Genomic DNA, 25,288 nt, shown 5'->3' with positions numbered 1-25,288 from the left:
GGCTAATATTTTTTGTTAACTCCATATGTTATTGCCTCCTTTCTATTTAGAAATACTCAAAAATTGGGTTTGTAAAATCAGTTCTGTTAAATTCATCTTGACTTCTTGCTGTTTACCTGGTATTGTATGTTAAAGATTTGGGCTATATAAATTGTTATATAGCTACTGTAATAAAAATGGTAATATTGAGATAGTAAATGGGCATAGAATTGATAAATAATTGAATTATTAGGTCTATATCAGAAGAGGAACTTGCATCACTGTTATCCAGATACCTTAGCTACATGGTTAAAACTAGCACTGTAAATGAGAATAATGAGTAGAAGAACAAGAAATTAAAGTGAAGGGAGTGTGTTTTTTGGGGGAGGGGGAATTGTGTTTTCATTTTGTTCTAAGAAACCAAAGCTTATAGGTAGTACGTACTCATTGTCAGACTTTAAAAAGTTGTGAAAAGGATCATGTAGTGGTTCTTTTAAAGGAGCAACCCCAGTTATGGGAAGAAGCTTTAGCAAAACTTGGGAAACGCTTTAGTAGAATACATTATACAGATGGATGAATGAGTGTGCTGTGCTTGACAGAAAAGGGTCACAGCTTTAAATGTTAAAGATAATTTAGGGCTGAATAATGAAGACTTCTTAAAATGAGTTTGGGTGGAACACAGATAAGGCATGCTATGTGGAAGATATAGATGAAAAGGACCTGCTGTGATGCTAGAAACAGTACTTGGTGAAGCTAACTTGGGTGGTGCTGACGTTGGAGAAGAATAGATGACGGTACTCCAGTGCAAATGATGAGAGGCAGAATGAGGGCCATAAGTGTAAACCTAGACAGAACAGGAGGCAGATATTTTAAAAGGGTAATTAAAGGGGAAGAATAAAGTAAAATGTGGGTTCGTGGGCTTACAGGAGGCTATGTCTAGTTTCCCTCATTCATTCATATTTTGAGTTGCTGTTAGCTGGGTGAGTAGTAGAACATTGGAACTTTTAATACTGTAAGTATGTGAAGTATTTGTTTCGCTTTTGTTTCATCGCTATGTTATCTCATAAGACTTACTTTGATGGAAGAGGTACTTTGGCATAGGGAACTTTGACATCGTGAGTAGGACAGCTATAGTGACATTAATTGAGTCTGAGAGCAAACAGCCTTTTTCTCTATGTTGGCTGAGGGCTTTTGAGTTACCAAAGTACCATTTCTGTTGAGAACTTTATTTCAAATGGCTACTTCATTAATGTGGTTAAAGGAGTTAGCTCGTTTTTAGGTAATGAGAAGCCATTACTTACTCTGGTGAGCTGTTGGGTACTGAGTATCTTAAGTTCTGGAAGTAAGTTTCAGAAGGGGTTATGGAGAAGCTGCTTTACTTTGCTTGGAATAGTGGACATCTGATTACTGTTCTTAGTTTGTCTGAATCTCTTCATTTTACTGTGGAGGAGATCAGATGTGCAGTGTATGCTGTATGTGTATCTACATGCCATTTCTGGTGTGAGTGAGTGCTATTTGTGCAAAAATTGATCCATTATTACCCATTGTTTATAAGGGTTATGCATGTGCTCTGTGTCTCCTTGTACTTCACCTTCTAAACCTGTAAGGATGGAAGGCTCCAAATGCAGCTCATTTCCTTTCCTTCTGTTGTGCTTGTCTTCTACGAGTATCTTTATTTCTCCTTAATGAAATACACGCTTACGCTTAACCTGGTGGGCTTGGTACTGGTGTGGAGGGTTGAGTCAAAGCTGTTATGTGTTTAAAAAACAGCCAGTTGCTTAATGTTCTATGAATCTCGTGTATTGTGTAAAACTTGAAATCTAAGCCCTTCTTTTGTTTTTGTTCTGGCTCCCATTGTAGGGCTTTTCTATTGCCTCAGGACTGGGGCATAAATTCATTGTATGTAGAAAATAGTATCAATATGTTGACTTCTTTTCCAGTCATACAGTGTCTCTTCTTTAGCTGTTTAAAGAGCTGAATCGCCTCAGTGCACTTTCACTTCTGCCTTTTTAGTTTAGCAGAGGTGTTTATATATTATAATAATAGTGAATTTACTTTAGCTATAGACTCTTAAGACTTACCCTGAAGTCAGTGGTTAATTGATCATAATACTGTCTGTTCTTAGCGTCTTAGCTTGTCGTTAGACCATTTTCTCCATTATCTCTGTGTGAAGTGAAATGTAAATGCAAACTGACTTGTGCAGAATACATGGTTCTTGAACTGCAAGCAGCAAAAGCCTTACTGCTTCAAATATGTCGTACTATCACTGTCGGAAAGGTCCTTTGTGAATCAGTCCGACATGCCTATGGACAGATGGCTTTGTGGGCTTGGGTGACACTGTTTTGTCAGCTTAGATCTCAGTTCTTTTAGAGGACAGTTCAGTTTACTATCAACTAAGTAGGCAAAGCTGCAAGTGAAGATGTTAGTGTTTTTTTGTTGTGCTTGAGTTGTGTGTCAGGAAGTACCATTTTCTAGTTCATCATCAATCAAGGTTTTAATGCATACTTTCTGAAGGAGTTGGGAGTCTTGCCCTCTGTGACTATAAAACTGAGTTTTCAGTTTCCCAAAACTGCTGTGTTTCTTCCACATAAATTTTTTTGAGTGAGGGCAGAGCATTTTCAGCATAGCAGACAGTATCCAGTGTTGTGATGACAGTGTTGACCTATTGAGTCAAAGCAACTTCCCACTTCCGATTTTTTCCGGTTCTGGAAACCCTTAGCAGTTTTGGTCTGTGTACTGGTATCAGTCTACATATCAGCATCATCTCCATTATTTGATTGTTGTGCATCTTTTGACCGTTCAATGTAGAACTTCTGTCAGTTAAAGCACGAATGACAGATTTTTTTTTTTTTAGTCTTCTGTGTGTCCTTTGTTCCTGGCAGCCTGGCAATGTTAAGGCCCTGTGCCTAAAGGGAGGCAAGAGAGAGTACGAGTAAGCTCGGAACACACCTGAGAAAAGTTGAAGAAACACAAGGGAAGACAGAATTCAGCGTGGGCATAAGATTAGTTTTGTGAATCCTCTGTGCTCCTTTAAGTTTTGACTCTTTCAGGATTTTGAAACAGTATGCAGACTAAACAAATCTTTCAAATAACACATTTTGGTTAGTAACATTCTCTGTATTAAAGACCTGAGTCTTTCTCCATGCTACAAGAGAAACATTTTTATATGTACTTTTTAGTATTGCCTGTTTCCTGGAAAAGTAGATCTCCCACCTAAACAGGCCACTTAGGTCTTAATTTTAAGCAGTATTATCAAGAAATCAGATTTATCAAAATGGCTAATTGGTCTGCCTTGTAGTGATAATAAGCTGTGTAATCCTTAGCAATCTGTCGCTTTCATACAACAGTCTTTATGTTTAAATAACATGAGCATATGGTTGTTTATGAGATTAACTATTACATATTTAATAATCTAATTGAAAGCTAGCTTTTATTAATATGGATCAGTAGACAGGAAATAAGTTGAAATGCAAATATTTTGATTAGAAAATGTACCTTTTGTAAAAAAAAAAAAAACAAATCAGTTTTTAAATAAGAAACTGGGAAAAGGAGTAGCTTGAAGAAATTTGTAGTTGCGAATTACTTTCCTGGTAAAAACAACTATTAGTATCTGTTTATCTTTCATTAAGCAATGTGAATGTAAAACATGTCCTGGATGTAAGTCAGGCTTTGAAGGGAAACAGTAAGTCTTAAAAATAATAATTTCTTTCTTGAAGTGCGTTTTAGAGAAAATGCTTAAACTAAAATGTGTTTCGGTCAGTTTTGTGTTCCTCCTGGGACTTGCATGGTGCTACCTTAAGAAATTGGAATTACTGGGGCTTATTCAGAATTGGTCTTCCATTGCTAACTTACTTTGATCTTGTTGATATTTAAAACTCATATTCAACTCGTTACAAATATGTAGTAAAATTACTGCACTATTGTGAATAAGAGAACATGAAACGCTTTTCTTTCATCAGAAGGTATCCTGCCTCCCTGCCCTCCTGGGAAGAAAGAGGCAAAGAAGCTCCCATGTTGATGGGGAGCTGCACACTGCAAAGCCTAATGGCATGACAGGTTATCTTTTTTTCTTCTAGATCATTGCCTTTTTCTTGCAGCTGAGTGCAGGATTTTTTTCTGTGACTCGGCTCCCTGGTTGGTGAAAGAAGAGGGCAGTCTTTTTTCTCTGTTGACTTTCCTTGGGAGGGCAGAGAAGAGAAGATTGGTTCTTTTCTCTAAACATGGAGGTTGCTTGCAAGGATTTTGATAGTAATAGGGTAATTAGGCTCAAATGACTGCCTGATGAAGACCTGAGAACTTTTAGTAGGCAGATATTCAAGGTTTCTGGAGAAGAGTAAATGAGCAGTTGGTACTTTCCTGAGCAGACTGATGCACACAAGCTACAGCAGGTGGGAGGGCTGAGATGCTTAAACATCTTGATGCTGCTTAAAGAGGCAAACCAGTTGCTGTCTTCCTCCTCCTACTGCTCTGCTGCTTTCTCTATGTTGTTTTTCTTAGCCAGGACAGCTTATTGAGGTGGGGGGTCATAAAGTTCAGTGCTATGACAAAGCAGGGAGTGGACTCCAGAGTTGGGAAGAAGGATGGGAGTTGGGGCTACTTCTCACAGCAGCAGGTTTTCAGATTGTCTCATATGACTGCACCTCTGGGATTAAGATAAACTCTTGTTTAGAAATTGGAGTATTTGTACAGAGGAACTGCAGCCCACAGAGAGTGGTTGTATATGAATTAAGGGACAAAAAGAAATCCAGCATGCCTCATTTAAAAAAAACAATCAAACAAAAAAACCCTAAATGAATGTCAAACTTTCCTTGTAGCAAAGTGTCTTCTATATTTGTGGGAAGAAATATTTTGCTTTAGAGATGGTGTTGGATCAAACTGCTAGTTAAATTTTCACAATAGCTTAGAAGCATGAGCGTTCAGCAAACGTTCTTTTTCATTCCTGTTTTTAAGTTAGGAGTTCCTGTCAGGGAATTTGTGTGTGTAGGTTTCCTAAAATAGGTGCTGAAATTGAGCTACTACAGTTCTGCCATATTGAGCTTAGCCTAGAAACCAAACACAGTGTAACAGTTTGTAGCAGATTAGAGGGCTGCTGAGGCCTGTTGGTAACTCACTGTAAATAACCTCATATTCAACTGCAGTAACTGTTGCAGTAGTTGTAGGGATTATTGGATTCCTGTGAACAGCGCTATAGATAAACCTGTTGGCTGAGCTGCAGTGACTAAAATGTATTAGAGCATAATCTAAAATACAGATATAATTTTAAAAAGATCTGTAATGGTCTATGGGTCATGGTGAATATTATTGTTATAAAACATAACAGGAACAAGCACTTTATCTGTCTTTGTATAGTAGCTAATATGCACATATTTCTAAAAGGCCTTCTGCTTTAACTGATTGTGCCATTGCAGTTCTGAAACAAGATAAAATACTTTTGAGTGTAGCATTCTGGATAGACCACTGAAGAATTATAGCACAAGATAGACGTTGTCTTGAAATAAGACTCTCTATCTTGAGTTCCTCTCTTAGCTGCAGAATACTGGAAGACTCAAGTGTCATAACTGTATGCTAAACAATAGGAAGGGTAGAATGTGAAAATACACTGTTGGGAACCTTCAAAGAATTTAAAAACAAAACAGTTTATCTGTTATCTTTCACATGTAAATGTGCGCATGAGCTATATGTTTCTAAATCTGCAAGATTTTGAGGGAAGTCGAATGAAGATTTCACTGAGCTTTTTCTTGATATGAGAAACTGAGATGTTTTTTAATCTGGAGAAAGCCAATCTTAAAACTGTTTGCTCTTAAAGTACTTGTGCTGCATGAGATTTCCCATTTAAACAAACAAGCAAACCTGCAGAGTACGTGTGAATTCGAGTTGGTCTACTCAAAGCTTAGAGAACCATCTATAAGTAACACTCTTCAGCAATTACTAGCCAGTGTTGTTTTTCTTTGCAGGATCAGCTAAAAAGAGGAATTCCATGTAGCGGTAACCAGCCTAAAGACTACCAGTATAGTAAGTAAGCTAGGAATGAATGGATGTACAGCTGTTGTAAGCATGTTAGCATACAATAGACTGGCCTGATCACATAGGTGTGACCTAACTAGCTTTATTTTACAAAAACGTTACCATAATGTAACAGCTTAGAACTTGTATGCCTTTTGATGACTGCAGGGCTAACTTCATTTTTGTGACGAGTTGCATGATGAATTTGTGGGTCTTAAGCATACACATTGTCCCTAGTAAGTGTTTGGTATAGCTGGTCTCTTCAGACTTCTATCAGGTAGCAGAAGAAAGTACTTTAAAATGGCTTCTCATTCTTTAAGTCTTAAACATAGAACTAATCTGAAATTTTTATATTTAAGTTTTTAGACCAGTATCAGCCTCTGCAAGACTCTTTATCAACCCATATGCAGAAGTAGAACTAAAAACTCCCAAGCTCGATTGGAATGTAGAAGTACAGAGAATTGCTGTTGAACTCACTAAGCCACAGGTAAGCTGGCTTGGTATCTGTTATTACTTATTCTAGAGTCTGTGACAAAAGCTGTAGGATTCTTTTGTTTATTTGTTTAAAAACATTGTTTGTGAGTTTTCTGTTTATATGTGAGTAGACTGTCTAGACTGTGTAGGGGGAGCCATGTAAGCACATCTGTATAACAGGCATGTCCTGGTGGTAGATCCTAACACTCTGGCCCTATGTCATCTTTGGACTCTGGGAAAGGTTCCCTGACCTATATTCACCACTTAAAGTAGCAATTTTTTTCACATAGAGAAAGGAATGATCCTTATGAGTAGCCCGTATTCTGCGTTATCTGATAAAACTATAAGCCAACACTATAACTGAAGAGATGCCAAGATACAACGGTGGGAATGAATGAACTACACTGGCTTTGGCAGCCAAGCCCACTGATGTATCCAGTAACTCCTTTAGATAGCTTCTCAGCAGTCAGTGTTGCAAATTTCTCCATTATTTATGGTTAGTTTGTTTAAATACTTTTTTTTTTTTTAAAGCTCTTGTTCATGTCAAAGCATAAGCTGTGTTTGTAACAGTACCAATAGCATCAACTAATGCAAAGTTGTTTCAAACTGGGGAAATCAGGTGTTGACAAAGGAAGAAAATAAGATCAGTTTGAGAAAGTCTTATGCTTGGTGGTGAGCAGGCCAACAGAAAATACAAATTGTTTTTGGCCCTCAGGGGAACCTGAAATTCATATGGCAGTGCTCTCTGAGGGCAGTGAGTATAGTTGGTCTGCTCTTTCATACTGATGGAAGTGTATAGGCCTACATTTCTATATTCTTTGAGGAATACTGAAGACTCTGGTAAATGTATGCATATTTTAAACAGTATGTAACAAAATACCAACTTCTGCTGAGAAACTTGTTTTCATGTCTTTAGTACCTCAGCATGATAGATCTTCTGGAGTCTATAGACTACATGGTTCGCAATGTACCGTACCGAAGATTCAGACCAAATGTATCTCTCCATAAAAATGCTAAACAATGGTAAGCTGCATATGTTCATGCATTCTTTGGGAGACACTGAGCTCCTCTCTAGTCTCTTCATTCTCCTTGGTGGTTAATGGTGGTTTAATGGCAAGATTGCATGCATCATTATTAGTTTAACAGTGCTTTGCGTGGCCAAGTATAAACAGATTTGCAGGAGAGGTCATATGAAAGAACCAAATGAAAATCCAACTTGCAAGGCTGACTCTGCCCCCATATTCTCTAAGCTAAATGCCAGTCTACCCTCTTGAGGTTAGAAGATAAGTGTGTGTGTGTGTGTTTTTTTTTTTTTTTTTAACCTTTCTGAAATTATCAAATGTGTTACAAGGGAAACATGCATCTCACCTGCAATTTCATTTCATGAAGTTTTGAGATAAATTCTGTGGATTTTTTCAAAATACTTAACTGATGCTGATTATCCAAGTGCTTTAGTTTTAATGACTGTGTACTTAACGCTGTTATAGACCAAACTTACAAATGCACAGTCAATAGAAAATGTTGATGTGTAGTCCTTCAGTCATTAAATATAACATAGGAGTCTGTCTTTCGAAAGTAATGTTGAAACCAGTAAACTTTCCTTATAAGTGAGGTTACTTACATGGCAAGTTGTGAACAAAATATTTGCATATTGATAAACTGCCTCTGTAATTTTAAGTTGTAATGCACAAAATAAAATGGGAAGTTACTCACAAGTGTGGAATTTTGTAGGTGGAAATATGCAGGTAACAGTGTTCTTGAAGTTCATATCAAAAGACATACTCGTATGTGGTCATGGAGTAGCATAAAACAACATAGGCAGCTTCTGAAGAGTTATAAAAATGTGTACAAGAACAAGCTGACGCAGAGTAAACTCTCAGAAGAAGCACAGAGGCAAATTCAGGTATGTGGTGTTGCTGCGGCAGTATATTTCTTGGTTCAGTAGACATTGTTTTATTACTGAAATTTTCCTTTTGTTTTTTTCTGTTGTTTTTTTTACTAGGTCTTTAACCAATGAGTATGGCTGTTTTTAAGACCACAAGAAAGCTCTTTTTCCTGAGCATTGACTTAGGAGTTAAAGAGCAGTCTCTTAAGATTTCCTATTAAATGCCAAATTTTTAATGTGTTTTGAAATAGAAGGGGATAATGGGTAGCTATATCAATATTTGCACAGAGTGTAGTGGAGTGCTGAGTCTGTAGTATGTGGTTTTTTAAGAGCCATAAATATCAGAAAGAAATGTAGCTTTTCCCTTGTTTAGTTTCTATATAAAGCCTGAACCAACCTCAGTGGTAATAACGTCTGCCTTTCAAAGATAAAGCTGGAGTAAGTTAAAGTCACTTTAAACATGACACCCGCTAACATTCTCTAAAGTGACAGTCTTACCAGCATCTTTTGAAAGTATGTATGTGTGCTTTGGGGGCTTTATTAAATAATTCTTTTTATATGACAGTAATCGTGGTTGATGGTTTTACTAGTGCACAAGAGCTCTGTGGAAATACAATTTTAATCTGAAGTTGAGAGTACAGAGCAACCTTTTGTGGAAAGAAAGAAAATAATAGTGCTATTTAAATTAACCCTTTTTGGTTACATATTAATGAGCTTTGCATTTACTGAAGTACAAATTGATCTCTTAAAACAGTTAGACTGTTGCACATCAGGTTTCATCTTCTAGTGAATGCCTGCAGCAGGTATACCTTTGAAAGAAAAGAGCATGTCTAGAAAGAAATTAGAGTGTGAATGTGAAAAGGCTAGTAGAAGAGCTGTAGTGGTGAGCTTTTTTTTTTCAAATGTCCTTTAGAGGCTAATGATTTTACCATACATTTTACAGGACCTAGAAAGAAAACTTGATGTCTTCAACATAATTTTAGCAAGACAACAAGCACAAGTTGAGGTAAGAGGCAAGTTCTGTTCAATAATACTGTAACATTTTAAACAGGATTGTTCTGTCATGATAATATTTTGAAAAACTTTGTGATAAGAGTGTGACTGGATGGGGAAGAGAGAAGGCAAGTTGCCTATCTTTCCAGGACAGGAGTAAACTAATTTTCAGATTGGAAACCAGTTCCGAAACACCCAAGTAGAAACTATATGTGTGTGCAAAGTGTTGCTGCTACACACTCTATACTATTTGGACCATTATCTGGGATGATGATTTAATGATTTTTTTTTCCTTCCCCTCCTTTCTTCCTTTGACTTCTGTTGTTTCAAGACTGGTACTGTCACTGTGTGAGATCCAACATGTACAGCTGTTCCCATACTACCTACCTTGATATGTTCTGGTCCCTTTTTAGAGGATGGGCAATCTAATTAGAGAACCACTCTGAGAAAATCATTAAAAGGCAGATGAGGTCATTAGTTGCATTTGACTCTGGAAATCACTGTTAACATTGAGCTGCTTGTTGCAACAGTATGCAAAGTGCTGTATCTGCAGCAAAAAACACCTACCACACCATGCGTAAGCTTAGAATAGTCTTCTGAGAGCATGTCACTGGTAGCTGTTTTCCTAGCATTAAAATTAGCCTCTATATTTGCATTGTGCCATTACTGTTCATGACAATATAACATCAGTATTTGTCAATACATCCAGGATGTATGTAAAATGAAGATGACAAAGGAAAAATGATGATGCTGAATTTTGTGATGTTTCTGGTCAGACTTCCATTTTTAAGATGGAAAGTATGGTGTAGTTAAAAAGTTCAAAATATACCTAGTGTTACAGGATCAGTCTTCACATTTGTTACTGTATTAATGAATTGGATTTAAGAAATGCAATTGCTTCTTGCTTCCTCTTACATTCTTTTTGCGTGTGGTTCTTGTCTTTTTGTAGTCTAAATGGTAGTGAAATGCATAAAAAGGAAGAAAGGCCATGCAAAATAACACACACTTGCTTTCTCACTCAGCCTCTCTTTTTGCTTTTATCTGGTGTGTGAGTCAAAGCATTCTTAATCTCTTGCAGAAATGGTATTCCTGTGTCTCAATTAAATGTCTGTTTAGTCAGTGTACTGCATATATTACTTATGTAAAAACAGTGTATTATTATTCTGTATTTTAATGTCTGATTTGTAGATGATAAGATCAGGACAGAAATTACTGAAGAAGAAAACCACCGAAGTAGAAAAAAAAAGTGGAGGCTGGTTTGGTGGTTTCTGGGGTAAGAAAGAATCTAGAAAAAAGGAAGATGAAGAATCATCGGTTCCTGAAAGTAGGTTTAAGCTGTAATATACTAATTTTATATACAGTAAGTTTTTATACACAGCAAGAAGCAAGCTAGTATATGTCGTGCTTCCTACTGCACCGGAGAAGAGAGTAAGGCAAAGACAGTACCATGCAGTATTGATTCGTTTTATAGTATTACGTAACGTTGATGAATATTGAGTTGACAAATAAGACATACTTCTGAAATGGCCATAAACATTTAAGAATCAAAATACTATATTCTTCTACTGATCTGCTGTCTGAACCAGAAGTTCTCATAGTTCTAATACTACTCCTTAAAGCTATTTTGATTATTGGGAGTTATGGTTCCTCTTGTAATATAAATGATGATGATGTCTGTGCAAGGTTTGTAACACTGTGCAAGAAGACTGGTTCTATGTACGTAATTTTATAATATGGAACTTGAGGCTTGATGTTTCAGCTGAACTTGTGTAAAGGACAGTAGACATGTTAAAGGGAAATCACTTACAGTTACTAATCAAAATGTAAATGCATGGATTTGTTTATTTTTAAGCTATTGATGAACTAATGACACCAGAAGAGAAAGCTAAGCTTTTTACTGCTATTGGATATAGTGACAGCTCCCATCACCTTTCTTTACCAAAGCAGGTAGGCAACTTTTATGGGGATAGTTTAAAAAAAAAAAAAAAAAACAAAAAAATAATAAAAAAAACCACCAACCAACCAAACAGAAAAACCAAACTTTCTGATGCTCGTTAGCCTTAGGAAAAGCAATTACTGATGGAATATGTGTCAGTGCAAATTCAGTCTATACTGAATATGCAAAAGTGATTATAAAAAAGAAAATTATTTTTCAGAAAACATGAAGAATGGCTAATGTTTCCTTGGATGCCCTTGTGCATAACCATATGCAGGACTGATTTAGAAGTATCTGGAATTGGAATATAGATACCTGCTCACAACCTGAAAGACAATAAAAAAAAACTGACTGTAAATGAAAAGAGATTCCATATTTGCCTTTTCATCATATCTATTTCTTGCTATGTGTTGTAGTGAAAACTGAATTAGTCTGTATGGTCTTCTTGTTCGTTTTTAAATTTAAAAAGTCGGTTTGATTCTGATAATTGAATGGATGTTTTTATAAAGGTAAGCATTAACGTGATTATTTCCTGCTTAGCCTAATATTTGTAATTTTCAGAGAGGTTTCTCTTAAAAGTATCATGTTATGTTTCATTGAAACACTTGTTCTAATGATTAATATATCATTTGAAGTAAACAGACTTCTATTGTAGTACTTGTTTCTACAACAAAAGGAAAGTATAACTTTAAAATACGTTTTTGTGTGTCAGAATTTTTTGGATTGTTAAGCAAAGGAATAGAAGATAAACTGTATAGAAGATAACTATATTTTGTGGAGGGTTTATGGAAAGAAAGCTTGGAAGTACACAACTAAGAAAATGCCAAAGGTTAAGGTTTCTCTCAGTATACTCATTTCCTGTGAATGCTGGTACTGTTGTAGTTTTAAATCTTAACATGAGTGGTGGTTCTGCTTAGAGTTGCTCATCATTTACAGAAGTACTTTTTACATTAGCAGTGTTTCTTTTAAGCAGGATATCATTTCTCCCCGTGCCCCTCTCCCCCATTCTCTTTTTATTTCTCTCGTGAAACCTGCCCCCAGTCCACCCCCAAAAAACACTCCAATCTTGTACATTTTTGTTAAATTTATCATAATCCTGCATGTGCGTCACATGAGGTAGCTCAAAATTACTGGAGTAGCAGCGTCCCAGTCTCTGTGCGGTTGAGAGTTCATGTTCTTGTCAAACTGAAAAGAGGAGAGCAGCAGCAAGCATCTCTTACCAACACAGAAGAGACATAGTCCAAACATCATCCAATAGTGTTGCATTTTTCTATTTGTTTCACCCATTCCTTGTTCCCTGTGTGGAAGAATTTTCATTCCTTATTTGGATAAATTAAGTATAAAGGTGGTTTCATACCTATCAATACAGTGTAGAAATGTGCAGACTTTAAATTCAAATAGGAAATATTGTTTGATTCTTAAGTTTCTGATTGACAAGGCCACCAGATGGTACTTGCCTCAGGAAGGCAAAACCCATTCTTGACAAGGTCACTACCTGGCAATTCAACAGGAAGAATAACAAAGGCATCTATACAGTATCTTTTAAAATACAGTTATTTGGTGGGATTATGATGATTTTGTTTGAGCTTGCTAGTTCTGCATTGAGTATAGCTTAACTACACTTGCTTTCATAGCTTAAAAATCCCCTCCGCCTCCTGACAAGAGATACAGATTAGATACACTCTGCATTGTTTGAAAACCTGTTTTATGTTACAGAAGTGACTGATAAGGGTTGAATGAAAGTAAGGGCTTTATACTTAACTTCCTGCATGGGGGGATGTATGCATTACCTTTGGCTGCTGGAATAGCTGCAAGTACCACATTTCATAGACTAGTTTAAATTAGAAATTCTGAGAAATGATTCACATCAAGATAACTAATCTCAATTTTTCTATCCTTCTTGTTAGTATGTTGCCCATGTTGTGACACTGAAGCTGTTAAGTACTTCTCTTACAATTAAAGAAGACAAGAACGTGCCAGAAACTCTTAAAGTACAGATAATTGATCTGAGTACCAAAATATCGCAGCGTCCAGGAGCACAAGCCATAAAGTAATTAGCTTGGTATTCTCTTTTTGTAGAAACATCACTTCTTTTTCCAACTTTATTCTTTTTTTCTTGGACAGTGCATTATATTGTATATTGACTTGTAAAATTACAGGGATTCTGTATTTTCACTGTTTTTATAGGTAATTTGAAAAGTTACTGTCACTTATGTGGTGGATAATGTAGAGTGGAATGAAGAAAGGAGCATTGTTAGTCTTCATGAACATTAATAAGCTATTTCTTGAGTCCACATGTTGAAGTGCTGAATATTAATTTTGGGAGTTGATATTTAAGCAGTATGAAATAGTCTGGCTAGTGTACTCTCACCAAGCTACTGAATGTGGTGTTGACTTCCTACAGAACTGACAAATGTGTCCCCCCTCTCTGTGTGGTGGTTAGGAGATTACCCAGAATACAGGAAACTGAGTCCTTCCTGCCTTTTAACATAAGGGCACACCAGCAATATTAAACAAAAATTATTGCCTTGTACAGTCAGCAAACAAGATTTTTAGTGTCTGGAAAATGAGTCTGTGCCCTTTTCATGCTTTCATTTGTAGTTCCTTCATCTTCTGCTTTGTGCATAAGCTTACCAGCTCAGCTGCTGACTCTTGACACATTTTGGTGAAAACGGTTTTGAGGAATATTAAAGGTGCAGCCTGAATGCTGCACAAAAATGCAAAGAAATTTGAAAATATTTTACATAAATGTAGGCCATATAATTGGCATGAGTGAAACTGTAGAAAAGACACTTTTGTTGATTGGAAGTTCCGGGAAAAAATGTAACTAGGCTATCTTAATAGAGCCATGCTTGTGATCTTTATTATGCCCAAACTGTGTTGCATCCCAAAGTTGGGATGGGGGAAGAGAGAAGGGGTGATCAAGGGAGTACAGAAATTCTGGTTGTATAGACACAGGACTGTAAAAACAGTTTCTTATCTAATATGTCCTTCTGAGGCTGAATGAAATTTGTCTGGTTTAGGGGTGTTTGCAGGACTTGCTTTTGTAGGCGTTTTGTTGCTGACCCTACCTATCTTGTTCCTAATGAACCTGTTCCTAATGAAGATGACAGTAAAGAATTTCCATTTGCACCAAAGAGTGAAACTGTCCATAACTTGTTTTGAAATCAATAAGTAACAGTTAACATTCCTACTCTTTTGTAACTGATTCTCTTAATAACTCTTAATAAACTTGAGCTTGAAAGTTAAATTGAGTCCATCTCTCAGCTGACAGGACATAATAAGAAAATATCACCATTGTGTTGCTGGGAACAACTTGCCTCCTATTTAATTTGTTTTTCCTATTTATTAATGTAACTTTTTCTTAACTATGTGGTACATTAGTCCTGTGTAGCTAGGTTTGTTTCATGTATTCCTTTATCAAAGGCTTTTTAATCTTGTATGTCTTTTCTAGATAGAACTGTGTTCTGTACTGTAATTAAATATTATTTAACTATTTGTCATCTTTAGGGTGGAAGCAAAGCTTGAAAACTGGTATATTACAGGCCTGAGACAAGAAAACATTGTACCATCCCTTGTGGCTTCCATAGGGGATAAGAAGTCTTCTCTGCTTAAGATAGAGTTTAATATTAACCCAGAGGATAGTGCTGCTGACCAGAGTCTTACTATTGAATCACAGCCTGTGGAAATAAAATACGATGCAGTGAGTAATAACTCAAATAGAAACCTCTTTTTCTGATTCTCCATTTTTATCTTCTTTGCCCCCTGTTCTCACCGTTCTTGCTCTGTCAAATCATGTGTCATATTTTGGAGTTTTTACTAAGTGAATTCTGTATATATTGATAATTTTGTGTCTCTTTCTTGTAAGAGAACAATAAATGCAATGATAGAGTTCTTCCAGACAAGTAAGGGAATGGATCTTGAAAAATTAACAACAGCCACGTTAATGAAGCTGGAAGAAATTAAGGAAAGAACTGCTACAGGTAGGATGATGGCATCAGTCTCATCTCTGAGGTGAACTCCTGAATATCATAAGAATTTCTGTGGGATTTTCAAAAGTCTGCTTAAGTTTTGGTTGCCGTCTAAATAGAATATAATGTTTTAGGATCATATTTATATGGGGGTGGGGGGAGCTTTTTTGACTTGGAGGGTTAGTGGATGCTTTGTGCAGAGGAACCCTCAGTTTAATGAGAAATCAATAAAATGGTACACAAGATGCATTATCTTTTGAATAAACAACACCTTTTTATATGTGGAATGGAAGAAATGTTTTACTAGTGAATAGAATGTCAATTTTAATCTCCCTTTTATTTAAGGATTAGTTCACATTATTGAAATGCGGAAAGTCCTTGACTTGAAGATTAATCTGAAACCTTCCTACCTTGTGGTTCCACAGACAGGTTTCTACTATGAAAAATCAGATTTGCTTATTTTAGACTTCGGTACATTTCAGGTATATAAATGGCTTCTTTTTTTTTTTTTGCACTCCAAAGAAGAAAATACTCTTTTCTCTGGATATAGCTGTAATTTTCATTGTTTGTGATACAAGATCCTACTAGCTTACCATATAACATCTTTCCTTGCATTTCTTTAGCAGGATGACATGTGAACTTAATTTTTTTAATTTTTCCTAAAATGGTAGCCTTTTATTAATGTAAGGGAATGTAAAAAATATTTTTTCTTTATTTGGAGTTTGAAAGATAACTCTCTTGTTCCTGTAAAGCTGAAAAATGGCACTTAACTTCATTTTAATTGTCTGATCAAATAAATATTTTACTCTAACAATAAATTTAACTAATGATAAACTTGTTTTTTTCGTAACTCAAATTAAATGGATTGATAAAACTTATAAAAACATATTCTGTTTATCCTTACTGAGCAAAGTCTGGAATTAAGATCTCTTCTCTGTAGGAGTCAGAATCATCTTTTTCATCTTCACTAGAATTAATAGCATGTATATGTAAGTTGTAGACTTAACTTTTTCTTGTCACTTATGTGTTTAGCTGAACAGCGTAAATCAAGGCAGTAGTCAAACTTCTAGCTTTCCATCTTTAGAGGAGATTATGGACAAAGCTTATGACAAGTTTGATGTGGAAATAAAAAATGTGCAACTTCTTTTTGTCAGAGCAGGTAACAACATAGTTGCTGTTTATTCAAAATATTGGTTAAGGATACTTAAGTGTAATAAGTACAGGCATACGTCGGAGATATTGTGGGTTCGGTTCCAGACCACCGCAATAAAGCAAATATCACAATAAAGCGAGTAACACAAACATATGAAAGTTATGTTTACACTATACTGTAGCCTATTAAGTGTGCAATGGCATTATGTCGAAAAAAACATTGCATGAAATATTGTGAGAATTACCAAAATGTGACACAGAGACATGAAATGAGCACATGCTGTTTGAAAAATGGCGCTGATGGAACTTGCTTGACCCGGGGTTGCCACAAACCTTCAATTTGTAAAGACCGCAGTATCTGCGAAGCACAGTAAAGCGAAGTGCAATAAAACGAGGTATGCCTGTATGTTGCTTAAAGAAAAGAGGCAAACCAAAACTAGCACTAACTAAAGATGTATGAAAACTGGCACAACTACACAGTCTTACAGTACATGCTTCTGGTATTAAACTGAGTAATTTTCTTGTTAGTTTCTTTGAAAATGACTGCTTGTTATTTTTAGCATGTGTATCAATTCTTTATTTTGATGCTAGCAAGCAAAATAAATGCATAGAACTGTTTTGTTTTCCATAAGATGGAGGAAAATAAAGCTGGAATTGGCTGTAATGATGCTTCATTTGGACTTGAGTTGTGCAGTCAACGAAATGCTTAGTCACTGTTATATTTTTGTGATTTTATGTCAGGATATATCTTTTAGTATAGAATCGGGCTCAAGGCTGCTAAGGCAATTTTTTTATTAAAGGCTGTTGAAAATGTATTCAGAAGCTTTTAAAATACTTCACCTAAATGGTCTAAGATTCTCCAGTTTGACTGGGTTCTTTAACCTTTTCTAGTGATGCTAGTCGATTACCTTTGCGTGTTATTTTAGAGCTATTAGCAAGCAATGCTTTTTTTCATCTAAATTATCTAAACATTTGCAGGTGAAGACTGGAAAAAAGCTCGATTTCAACATCCATCAACTTTGCACGTATTACAGCCTATGGATATTCATGTACAGTTGGCAAAATCAATGGTCGAGAAAGATAGCAGGATGGCAAAGTAATGTATTAATGTTGAGAACTTCTTTTTTAATTACTTGGTACTTATAGAAAAGCAAGTTATGTTTTCCCCAAAGCTTCAGTTACACTTTTGAATTTGAAGGCATTAATTCTAGATCCTTCTATAGGAAGGAAATAAAAGTAGCCTACTATTTTTTTTTTTTTTTTTTTCTCCTGGTCGTTCCCTTGTCACCTCCACTGGTTACTGACTACGCTGTTTAAATAGAGTCCAGCATCTGTTTTTAATACAGAATTGCTGGCTTTACTGTGGTGTGATCTTTATATATGGATATAGATATTAATAAGATTTTAAATCGAGAATTGGTATGTACTTGGAATTAATCAAATTTTGGGGTTATGCTTACACCCAAAGGTTCCAAATGTTAAGTTTTAGTTCAGTAATCATTTTCTCCTTCTCGTAATCTCTCTTCTGTGGGTTTTTGTTTGTTTGTTTTTGTTTTAAGGTTTAAAGTGTCAGGCGGGCTTCCTTTGGTGTATGTCAGACTTTCTGACCAGAAAATCAAGGCAATTTTTGATCTGATTGATAGCATTCCATTACCTGAGAAGTCATCTATGTCAATTCCAAGCACAAAGGTATGCTGACTATAGGAGAAAAAAACAAAACAAAAAAACTGAAATAAAAAATGACATCATTAAAGTGATCATTTTAGTGTATTCCTGCTAATGTCTGTCATCTCCTTCTCTTGAAACAAGAGATATGTAAGCTTCCAGCTGGGCCAGGCAAAATGTCTTCATTGTGACTTACCATACTGGATTTACACAAACAAGGCTAGCTGGGCCTTTGTCATGCTGGCTTCAGTATATGTATTGACAAAATTGACCTTTCTAGGAAATACGAGAAATGCCAAGTGAAAGATGCATCTTTAGGCGAAAATATGACTGAACATACTAGGTTATGTAAACTTTAAAATAGTGGTTTTTTTCTCTTTCCCTTTCTCTAGATATCAGCTATTCCTGCAATCCCTGTTATTAGCAAAGGGTTGCTTAACACACCACAGTTGCTAGCAGAAATAGAGTCAGGTAAGACACTACAGATACTTGTTTGTTAAAGTAGAAAGCCATAATTTATGGAATAACTGTAATTTTCTGACTAATGTTGATCCTGAAACATGTTATGGAGACAGAGATAAGTATCATTATCTCTAACTTCCATTGCACAAGAGTACTGGATAAAGGAGCTGATGTTACCTCAAAATACTAAATTTGTTTTTTTAATAACACTATTTTGGGGGGATTAGTTCATATTAAGAAGTTTCTGCATTAGCAACCTCCCCAAATGTAAGTAGAGTGAGCTGTTAATAACAGCTTTATTAGGAAGTTATCAGCATACCAATTTAGTTATCCAGATGTCATGAGATACCTTTCAGAGAAGAGTATTGGGGAACCTGTTATTTCAGAAGTAACTTAAATAAACATATTTAACCAAATACTCATCTGCTGCTGCCCTTCAGGAGTCTGTGTAGGACATACTTCAGTTGTTCTGTATTGTGTTTGCCTTATGGCAAAAAGGGTGAGCATAAAGAAAGTTCAGCAATGTGTCTAAAGGACGTGTACTTGCATAAGCAGCCAGAATTTGGTAGAAATAGACTGGCCTGAGCATCGCTGGTAGTACTATCCTTGAGCGTCTTGCACTAGCAAAGTTTTCTTGTATAAAAAAAATGCAGAACTAGGATAGCAAATGAATTTATGTATTGGTATTATAACTGTTTATAACTACTCTTCCCTGTGTGGATTCTTTAACTTCTAATGATACAGCTAAACACTAATGCTTTCCTTAATAGGGACTTTAATTTTCTTTCTCTCCTCTTCACTTAAGCATTTTAATTCAATGGGTAAGAAAGCAGTATAGATCTAAAAAGTGTATTTTGTCAGATTATGTTTAAATTGATCAATTGGTTTACAGTTATATTGGAATGGGAAAGAGGGTAGGACATTTGTGCCTGTTTCTGGAAAATCATTGTTAGTAAAGAGAAGGTCACGTCTGTTCTGTAGACTCTGAAGAAGAATATTTTGATGTTGAAGAAGGTTCTGAACCAACGAACAGGTCTCTAATGAAAGGGGAAGAAAAAAAAAATAAAGAACCTGTTAAAGAGGAGCTGACAGATCTTCAACTAAAGTTTGAGATTAAAGAGGTACATCTCTTTTTAAAAATTCTATTTTTACCTTCTACATAAGGAATACTTAAAAAAAAAAAAAAAAATTACCTCATATTCTATTACCGGTGTTCTCCAAGTTGGACATACAAAACATAGTCACCACTAAAAAAAAAAAATACATATACACATCAAAAAACTCTGTTTTAGTACCATCATTTTCCATCAGGAATACCCTAAATCATGATTTGAAAGAAGTGTTGCAATAGAAGAACAAGGTAAATGCCCAGACAGGTCACTTACAAAGAGCAAACCCCAAAAGATTCCTGTGATACAAAATTCTCCCGCCTTCCACACCCAAGTATTCACTACATTAAAAAAATTTTTATATATACTTTAACGCCTTTAAAAAAAAAAAAAAAAAAAAAAAAGACTATTAAACCAAGCAAGGCATTAATGTTAGCACTGTTTGGTGCGTTTTCTGTGTTTTTTTCTCTTTTTTTCTTCTCTACTCTTGGTTTGAGGGATGAGAATACCAGATGGCATAACTGTGTATTTCTTGCTTGTCTAGGTTGTGTTAGAACTCACCAGGCAGAAGAAAACTGAGGAAACAGTTCTTGTGTTTGATGTAATGCATCTGGGGACAGAAGCTACAATCAGAACCTATAATTTAGCAGTTGTATGTTACTTAAAGAAAATTAGCTTGGATTACTATGATATTGGAGGTAATAAGTAATGAAATAAGTGTAATACTATATATCTTTATCTATTAGTCTGAAAGTGTGGCTCTCCTGTGTTCTCACTAAAATCCAAATACAGTTGTAGTTTTACAGATACAATACTTAGTATGCAATTTTCCATTGGCAACAGTTGTCCTATGGGTACAGTTGATGTTTTGGCCTCCCACCTTAATGCTTACTAGATAATTAAATAGCTTAGTGCTTAATCTTTGGATGTAGAATGGGTACATGCTTGCCATTTTGGACTGAAAAATCAAAGAGAAACCATTGATTTAGATTCAGTGGTACAACATACTTTAAAACACTGCGTAGAAAGTTAATCCCTTTCTTCGAGGCACAAATCCTTTGGTGCTTTGACAGCCTAATTCTTGTGTATTTTGTGTGGTATGTTACAGGTAGAAAAACACCCCTTCATCTCATTAGCTCTTCAGATAAACCTGGCTTAGACCTTCTGAAGGTGGAATATATCAAGGTATATAAAAGCGTTTTATTTATTTTTAAAGCATTCTTATACACTAAGACTATAAAGTCTTAAATCTGCTCTTCAGAGTAGATTCATTTTATCTTGTTAAGAGTGTAGTGGCTGGTTTGAGTTACTATTAACCTTCACGGTAATCATTATTTTCAGGCTGACAGAAATGGTCCAAGCTTTCAGACAGCTTTCAACAACACTGAACAGATGATTCAAGTGAGTGCTTGTAGTTTTTCTTGTTTTCTGTTGATTTGTTTATTTAGAAGGGGGGGAATCGGTGGGGCTTTTTTGTTTGCCTTTTTTTTTTTCTTCCTTAGAGCAAGGCGGAAAAGAATTAAAAAGCACTTGGAAACTTGTTATACAACTTAATATGCAGGAGCAGTATTTTAATCTGTTTCTTAATGATGGAGGAAAGTTGGGTAGCTAGCTCATGTGGATAGAAGTCAAATAATGAAAGAATGCATCATCTTCCTCATCCATATGAGATGATGTAGTTCAGATGCCTACTATGGAAAATGCAGTGGGTCTAGAAGTCTTTCCACTTCCTGACAAATAACTTATCTGTATTGTGTGAACTATCTGATCAGCACTCTGTTGCCTAAATTTACTAAGAGTCTAAAGTCTAACTTTGAATTCATTTATGAGTGATATTTTGGGGGGGGGGGGGGCAGTGGCCAGGCGTGTTCTAATTCTTCACACTGAAATGTGAATCAGGAGCATCTTGTGATACTCCATTTCCTTCCTCTCACTGCTATCAGGGACTCTAGAAGAAGAATATAATACATTTTATTAATTACTGTGGTATATGGATATGTTTTTCAACAGCAAGTACCAAATTTCTTAAGTTCTGACTATTGTGCTTATGGTGTGTTTTTTGATGTCAGAGTTCTCATCCTAAGAGAAGATAGTATCTTGAGCAATTCCACAAATAAACTACAAAGGGCTGTCACTTTTTCTACTTCGAGGAACAATGCTAAGATCAGAAAATACTTCTTTCTGTGATAGGTATTTTCCACCCTTTACCAATAAAACTTAGTTTGAAATACTTACTTTATAACTTTCTGGAAGATAATTTGCCTGGCCTTTTTTGGCATGATAGTACTGAAGACTGAAATATTCCACTGGCCACCTCATAGTTTTAGAGTATCGACAGACTTCATAAGAAAGTCCAGTTAATGCTGGACTCTTTCTGCCAAAAAAGGTACCTGAAGTTCCAGCAAGGGATAATAGTTTTACTCTGGTGCCATTCAAGTGAATGTATATGCTGAGTTGCCTGACTTAACCCTATGCATGAACTGTGTTAGAGAACTCAACTTTCTCCACATCATGAGGCGTTCCCTAGCAGGTCTTTAATAGGACTTCTGCGTCTGGAAGAATAGAGTTTGAGCTCTCTTTTCCTAATTTTAAGCCCATTTAACTGGATAATAACCTTTGTTAAACTACAAGGCAGGCTCTTATCCAACTTTTGGACTTTTTAAGTGAATTTATTGAGAAATGCCTCTATCCTGAATATTTGCACAGCAACCACCTGTCACTTATCCTTTTACATAATGCTGTGTTATTGCAGGAGCTTCCAAGAATGGCTCTGGATTTGTCAGAGCATACTGTTTGAGAAGACGAAATTCTGTTTTAGATTAGGCTGCTTTACTGTAGGTGTAACTCTTCTAATAAGCCATCTAAAAGATAAGCAGTTTCCCCGCTTCTCATGGTTTTAATTTCATTTGGTATAATTTTGCTTTTGTACTGAGAAGACTATAGCTTAATAGTTACAGCCATTATATCTTTGTCAGGTTCACTTATTTTCTAAGCTTAACGTTCTTCTGCTTTACAGGAAGCTTTTTTTCTTGATATTTGTTGTTGGTAAAACATGCAGTTCTTCTGTTGCTCAGAAATTCTTGTGCTTAGTGGGTGCCTTCCAGTCTCAATCTAGCTGTTTTACTTGTAAATTACTTTTTTGTGATATGGAGTCTCATGTTTTCAACAGGTAACCTTTTCATCATTAAACCTTCTGCTGCATACAGAGGCCCTTATGTCTTCTGTCAGTTTTCTAGCAGCTGTTACTCCATCAGGCAGTGGAAGCAGCAGAGGCACACCAACTAATGAAGAAAAGCAAAAAGATGATGCTAGATTAAAGAAAGGTACAGTTGACATTTTGTGGAAAACCTGGTGCTAATCTTACTAGCTTTGACGGATGGGGTGAGGATCAAAGCTCATGTGACAGAGTGGTTCTCACTGGCTGGAGGATTGGTTTCAAAAAACAATAAATGAAACCAAGTGTTTGGCTGTAAGTGATGTCTTCAAGTGAGCTTTCTATTCTTGTTTCGTTGCCCTTTCGGACTTGAATTTGAATAAATGACTATTCTGCCAACCTAGAGGACTCAAACAGCAGCATGGGTCTTAGCCTTTATGGTTTAAAAAAAACAAACAAACAAACAAAAAAAACCAATAGTTTGATAACTATGCCATGTTATTTAACTAGACAGTTTAAATGTACTTTCAAAGAAGTAATTGAGTCCTTCACCCACGTAATGAAAATCTTGCTGTTCCTACAGCATTCAAACAAAAATTTAAATCTCGAAACAATTGGCCCGAGGGAGCTGCTGTATTTCCTTTAATGTTGGGTGAAACTGTAGCATCTGACCAGCTGAAAGTGGTGTATCCTAGTGAAGAATGATTTGAATCACTTAAGTTTACATCATCTGGTTTGATTCTGCAGCCTAGAGGAAAAGCTGCTGTGTACAGTTTAACAAAACCCATAAACATTTAAGCTCTTGGGTTAACATTTAACTCTGTTACTTTTGGTTAGTGAAAACGTAGACCATCAGTGATGTCTGGTGGCTTCTAGCCTTTTCTCCATAGATAGCTTTTGACAGCTGATGCTTCACTTCACCTTATTCTCCCCAACCTGAGGGGGGTGGAAGGTCTGAATAGGTACTTATCACTAGAAGGGACTAGTATCAAATGTATAAACAAACGCAGGCTTTTCATACTCCTATCTATAAAGTTGTATTCAGAGAAGAGCTTGTAGCTTGAGATGGAATATTACAGACTCTATCATGCTAATAGTAATGAAAGAAACTATAGGAAACAATACTAAGTCATCTGAATGCCAAAAAACCCATGTCAAAACAGCCAACCCAATACTCTCAGAATTTTAAGTTTTCTCTTCCTTTCTTCTCTAGTAGCTAGAATTTCTAAGGATAAGGATGTCTTTGACTTCAAGCTTTTTGCCAAGCTGGATGCCTTCTGTTTAAATATTTCTGATGAAAAAAAGAACATTGCGGAGATCAAGATACAAGGTATTAAATTCTTTGTTAGTAGTAACTGATCTTGTAGTTCAGTTTCAAAGCAAGTACTAGTAATTAAACTAAAAGGTATTTAAGATGAAATTCTTCAGCTTCTGGATATCTTTCTTTTTTTCTGGCAAAAATGGCTTGTGGGTTTTTTGTTTTTTGTTTTGTTTTCCAAGTCTGTTTATCTTGTCTATCATAATGTATTGGCATTCATCTAGAAAAACAATGTTTTATTCTTAAGTTATTTAATTAGGTTCATATTTCGAAGATGAATATGATTATGAATGACTTTTCCTGTTGTACAAAGTGTTGGATTTTTTTTTCACGTATCTGAGTTGTTATTTTAGAGCTGTTTTGCTTTTGGTTTTGGACTCCTAGGGTTTGCTTAGTCCTGTCCCCCACCCTGCAGGGGGCTATCAGTAATTCAGTGAGAGAGAGGAAGTTTCACTTAGAAATTCGGCCATGGCCACCATCCTGATTCTGCCAAAGCTCTTTTCAGTATGAATATGTAAGCGTTTTTAATATAGTGTATGAAATCTCGCTTGTACGCATCTATCTAAAAGTCATATAATGCCCTCTCACAAAATTAAGTGCTATTTCTATTACGCAGTACTACCATTTCTCTCTTTATACCGTGCAGGTCTTGATTCATCTCTTCTACTTCAGCCAAGTTGCACTGTACTCTTTGCCAGGCTCAGAGACATAATTGTCACAGATGTTGATTCAAGAACCCTTCATAAAAAGGTACTGAACTACAAGGTTTTAATTTTTATTTCACTGTTGGTTAATTTTGTGTCTATAAAAGTGAAATATAATGTGCGTTATCTTATTCCACTCTTCAAAAATACTTGATTTGGCACAGTATTTTAGGGGGCAGTTCTACTGGTGGTGATGTAAAGGGAAATAACTTCCTTCTGCTTGCTTGCTGTGCTCCTCCTTATGTAGCCCAGTAAGGATGTGGATTGCTTTCTGTGCATTGAGCATGCCTTGTTTTATGCTCAGCTTCACATCGCCTGTTCCCTTCAGGTTCTTTTCAGCAAGGCTGCTCTTCAGCCAGGTGATTCACAGTCTGTATTGATGCATAGGGTTGAACTATTACTTCTCTGCACCCCTAAACTCTGTGATGTTATCAAAATGTGTTGTTTTTCTCATTTAATTGGAGCAGAAAGGAAGAAAATGCA

At 35.9% G+C, this 25,288-nt stretch overlaps 1 protein-coding gene across 3 annotated transcripts in view; it reads left to right on the top strand.

Annotated features, from left to right (window-relative positions):
- VPS13C (vacuolar protein sorting 13 homolog C) overlaps positions 1-25,288 on the top strand; it is a 101,451-nt gene that overhangs the window by 14,834 nt on the left and 61,329 nt on the right. For all 3 annotated transcript variants that reach the window (XM_064517508.1, XM_064517507.1, XM_064517506.1), the window contains 22 exons: positions 5,934-5,991; positions 6,342-6,469; positions 7,373-7,479; positions 8,188-8,359; positions 9,285-9,347; positions 10,523-10,658; positions 11,187-11,281; positions 13,178-13,320; positions 14,781-14,973; positions 15,139-15,253; positions 15,587-15,723; positions 16,274-16,400; positions 17,372-17,489; positions 17,953-18,082; positions 18,451-18,529; positions 19,502-19,641; positions 20,174-20,327; positions 20,738-20,814; positions 20,971-21,030; positions 22,799-22,952; positions 23,997-24,113; positions 24,748-24,851. In XM_064517508.1, coding sequence (XP_064373578.1) covers positions 5,934-5,991; positions 6,342-6,469; positions 7,373-7,479; positions 8,188-8,359; positions 9,285-9,347; positions 10,523-10,658; positions 11,187-11,281; positions 13,178-13,320; positions 14,781-14,973; positions 15,139-15,253; positions 15,587-15,723; positions 16,274-16,400; positions 17,372-17,489; positions 17,953-18,082; positions 18,451-18,529; positions 19,502-19,641; positions 20,174-20,327; positions 20,738-20,814; positions 20,971-21,030; positions 22,799-22,952; positions 23,997-24,113; positions 24,748-24,851 — 2,607 coding nt within the window. The remainder of the gene's footprint in view (positions 1-5,933; positions 5,992-6,341; positions 6,470-7,372; positions 7,480-8,187; positions 8,360-9,284; positions 9,348-10,522; positions 10,659-11,186; positions 11,282-13,177; positions 13,321-14,780; positions 14,974-15,138; positions 15,254-15,586; positions 15,724-16,273; positions 16,401-17,371; positions 17,490-17,952; positions 18,083-18,450; positions 18,530-19,501; positions 19,642-20,173; positions 20,328-20,737; positions 20,815-20,970; positions 21,031-22,798; positions 22,953-23,996; positions 24,114-24,747; positions 24,852-25,288) is intronic.

This window comes from Dromaius novaehollandiae, chromosome 10 (assembly GCF_036370855.1).
Source record: "Dromaius novaehollandiae isolate bDroNov1 chromosome 10, bDroNov1.hap1, whole genome shotgun sequence".
Classification (NCBI taxonomy): domain Eukaryota; kingdom Metazoa; phylum Chordata; class Aves; order Casuariiformes; family Dromaiidae; genus Dromaius; species Dromaius novaehollandiae.
The sequence above is the reverse complement of the archived record's forward strand: the minus strand, read 5'-3'. Positions and strand labels throughout refer to the sequence as shown.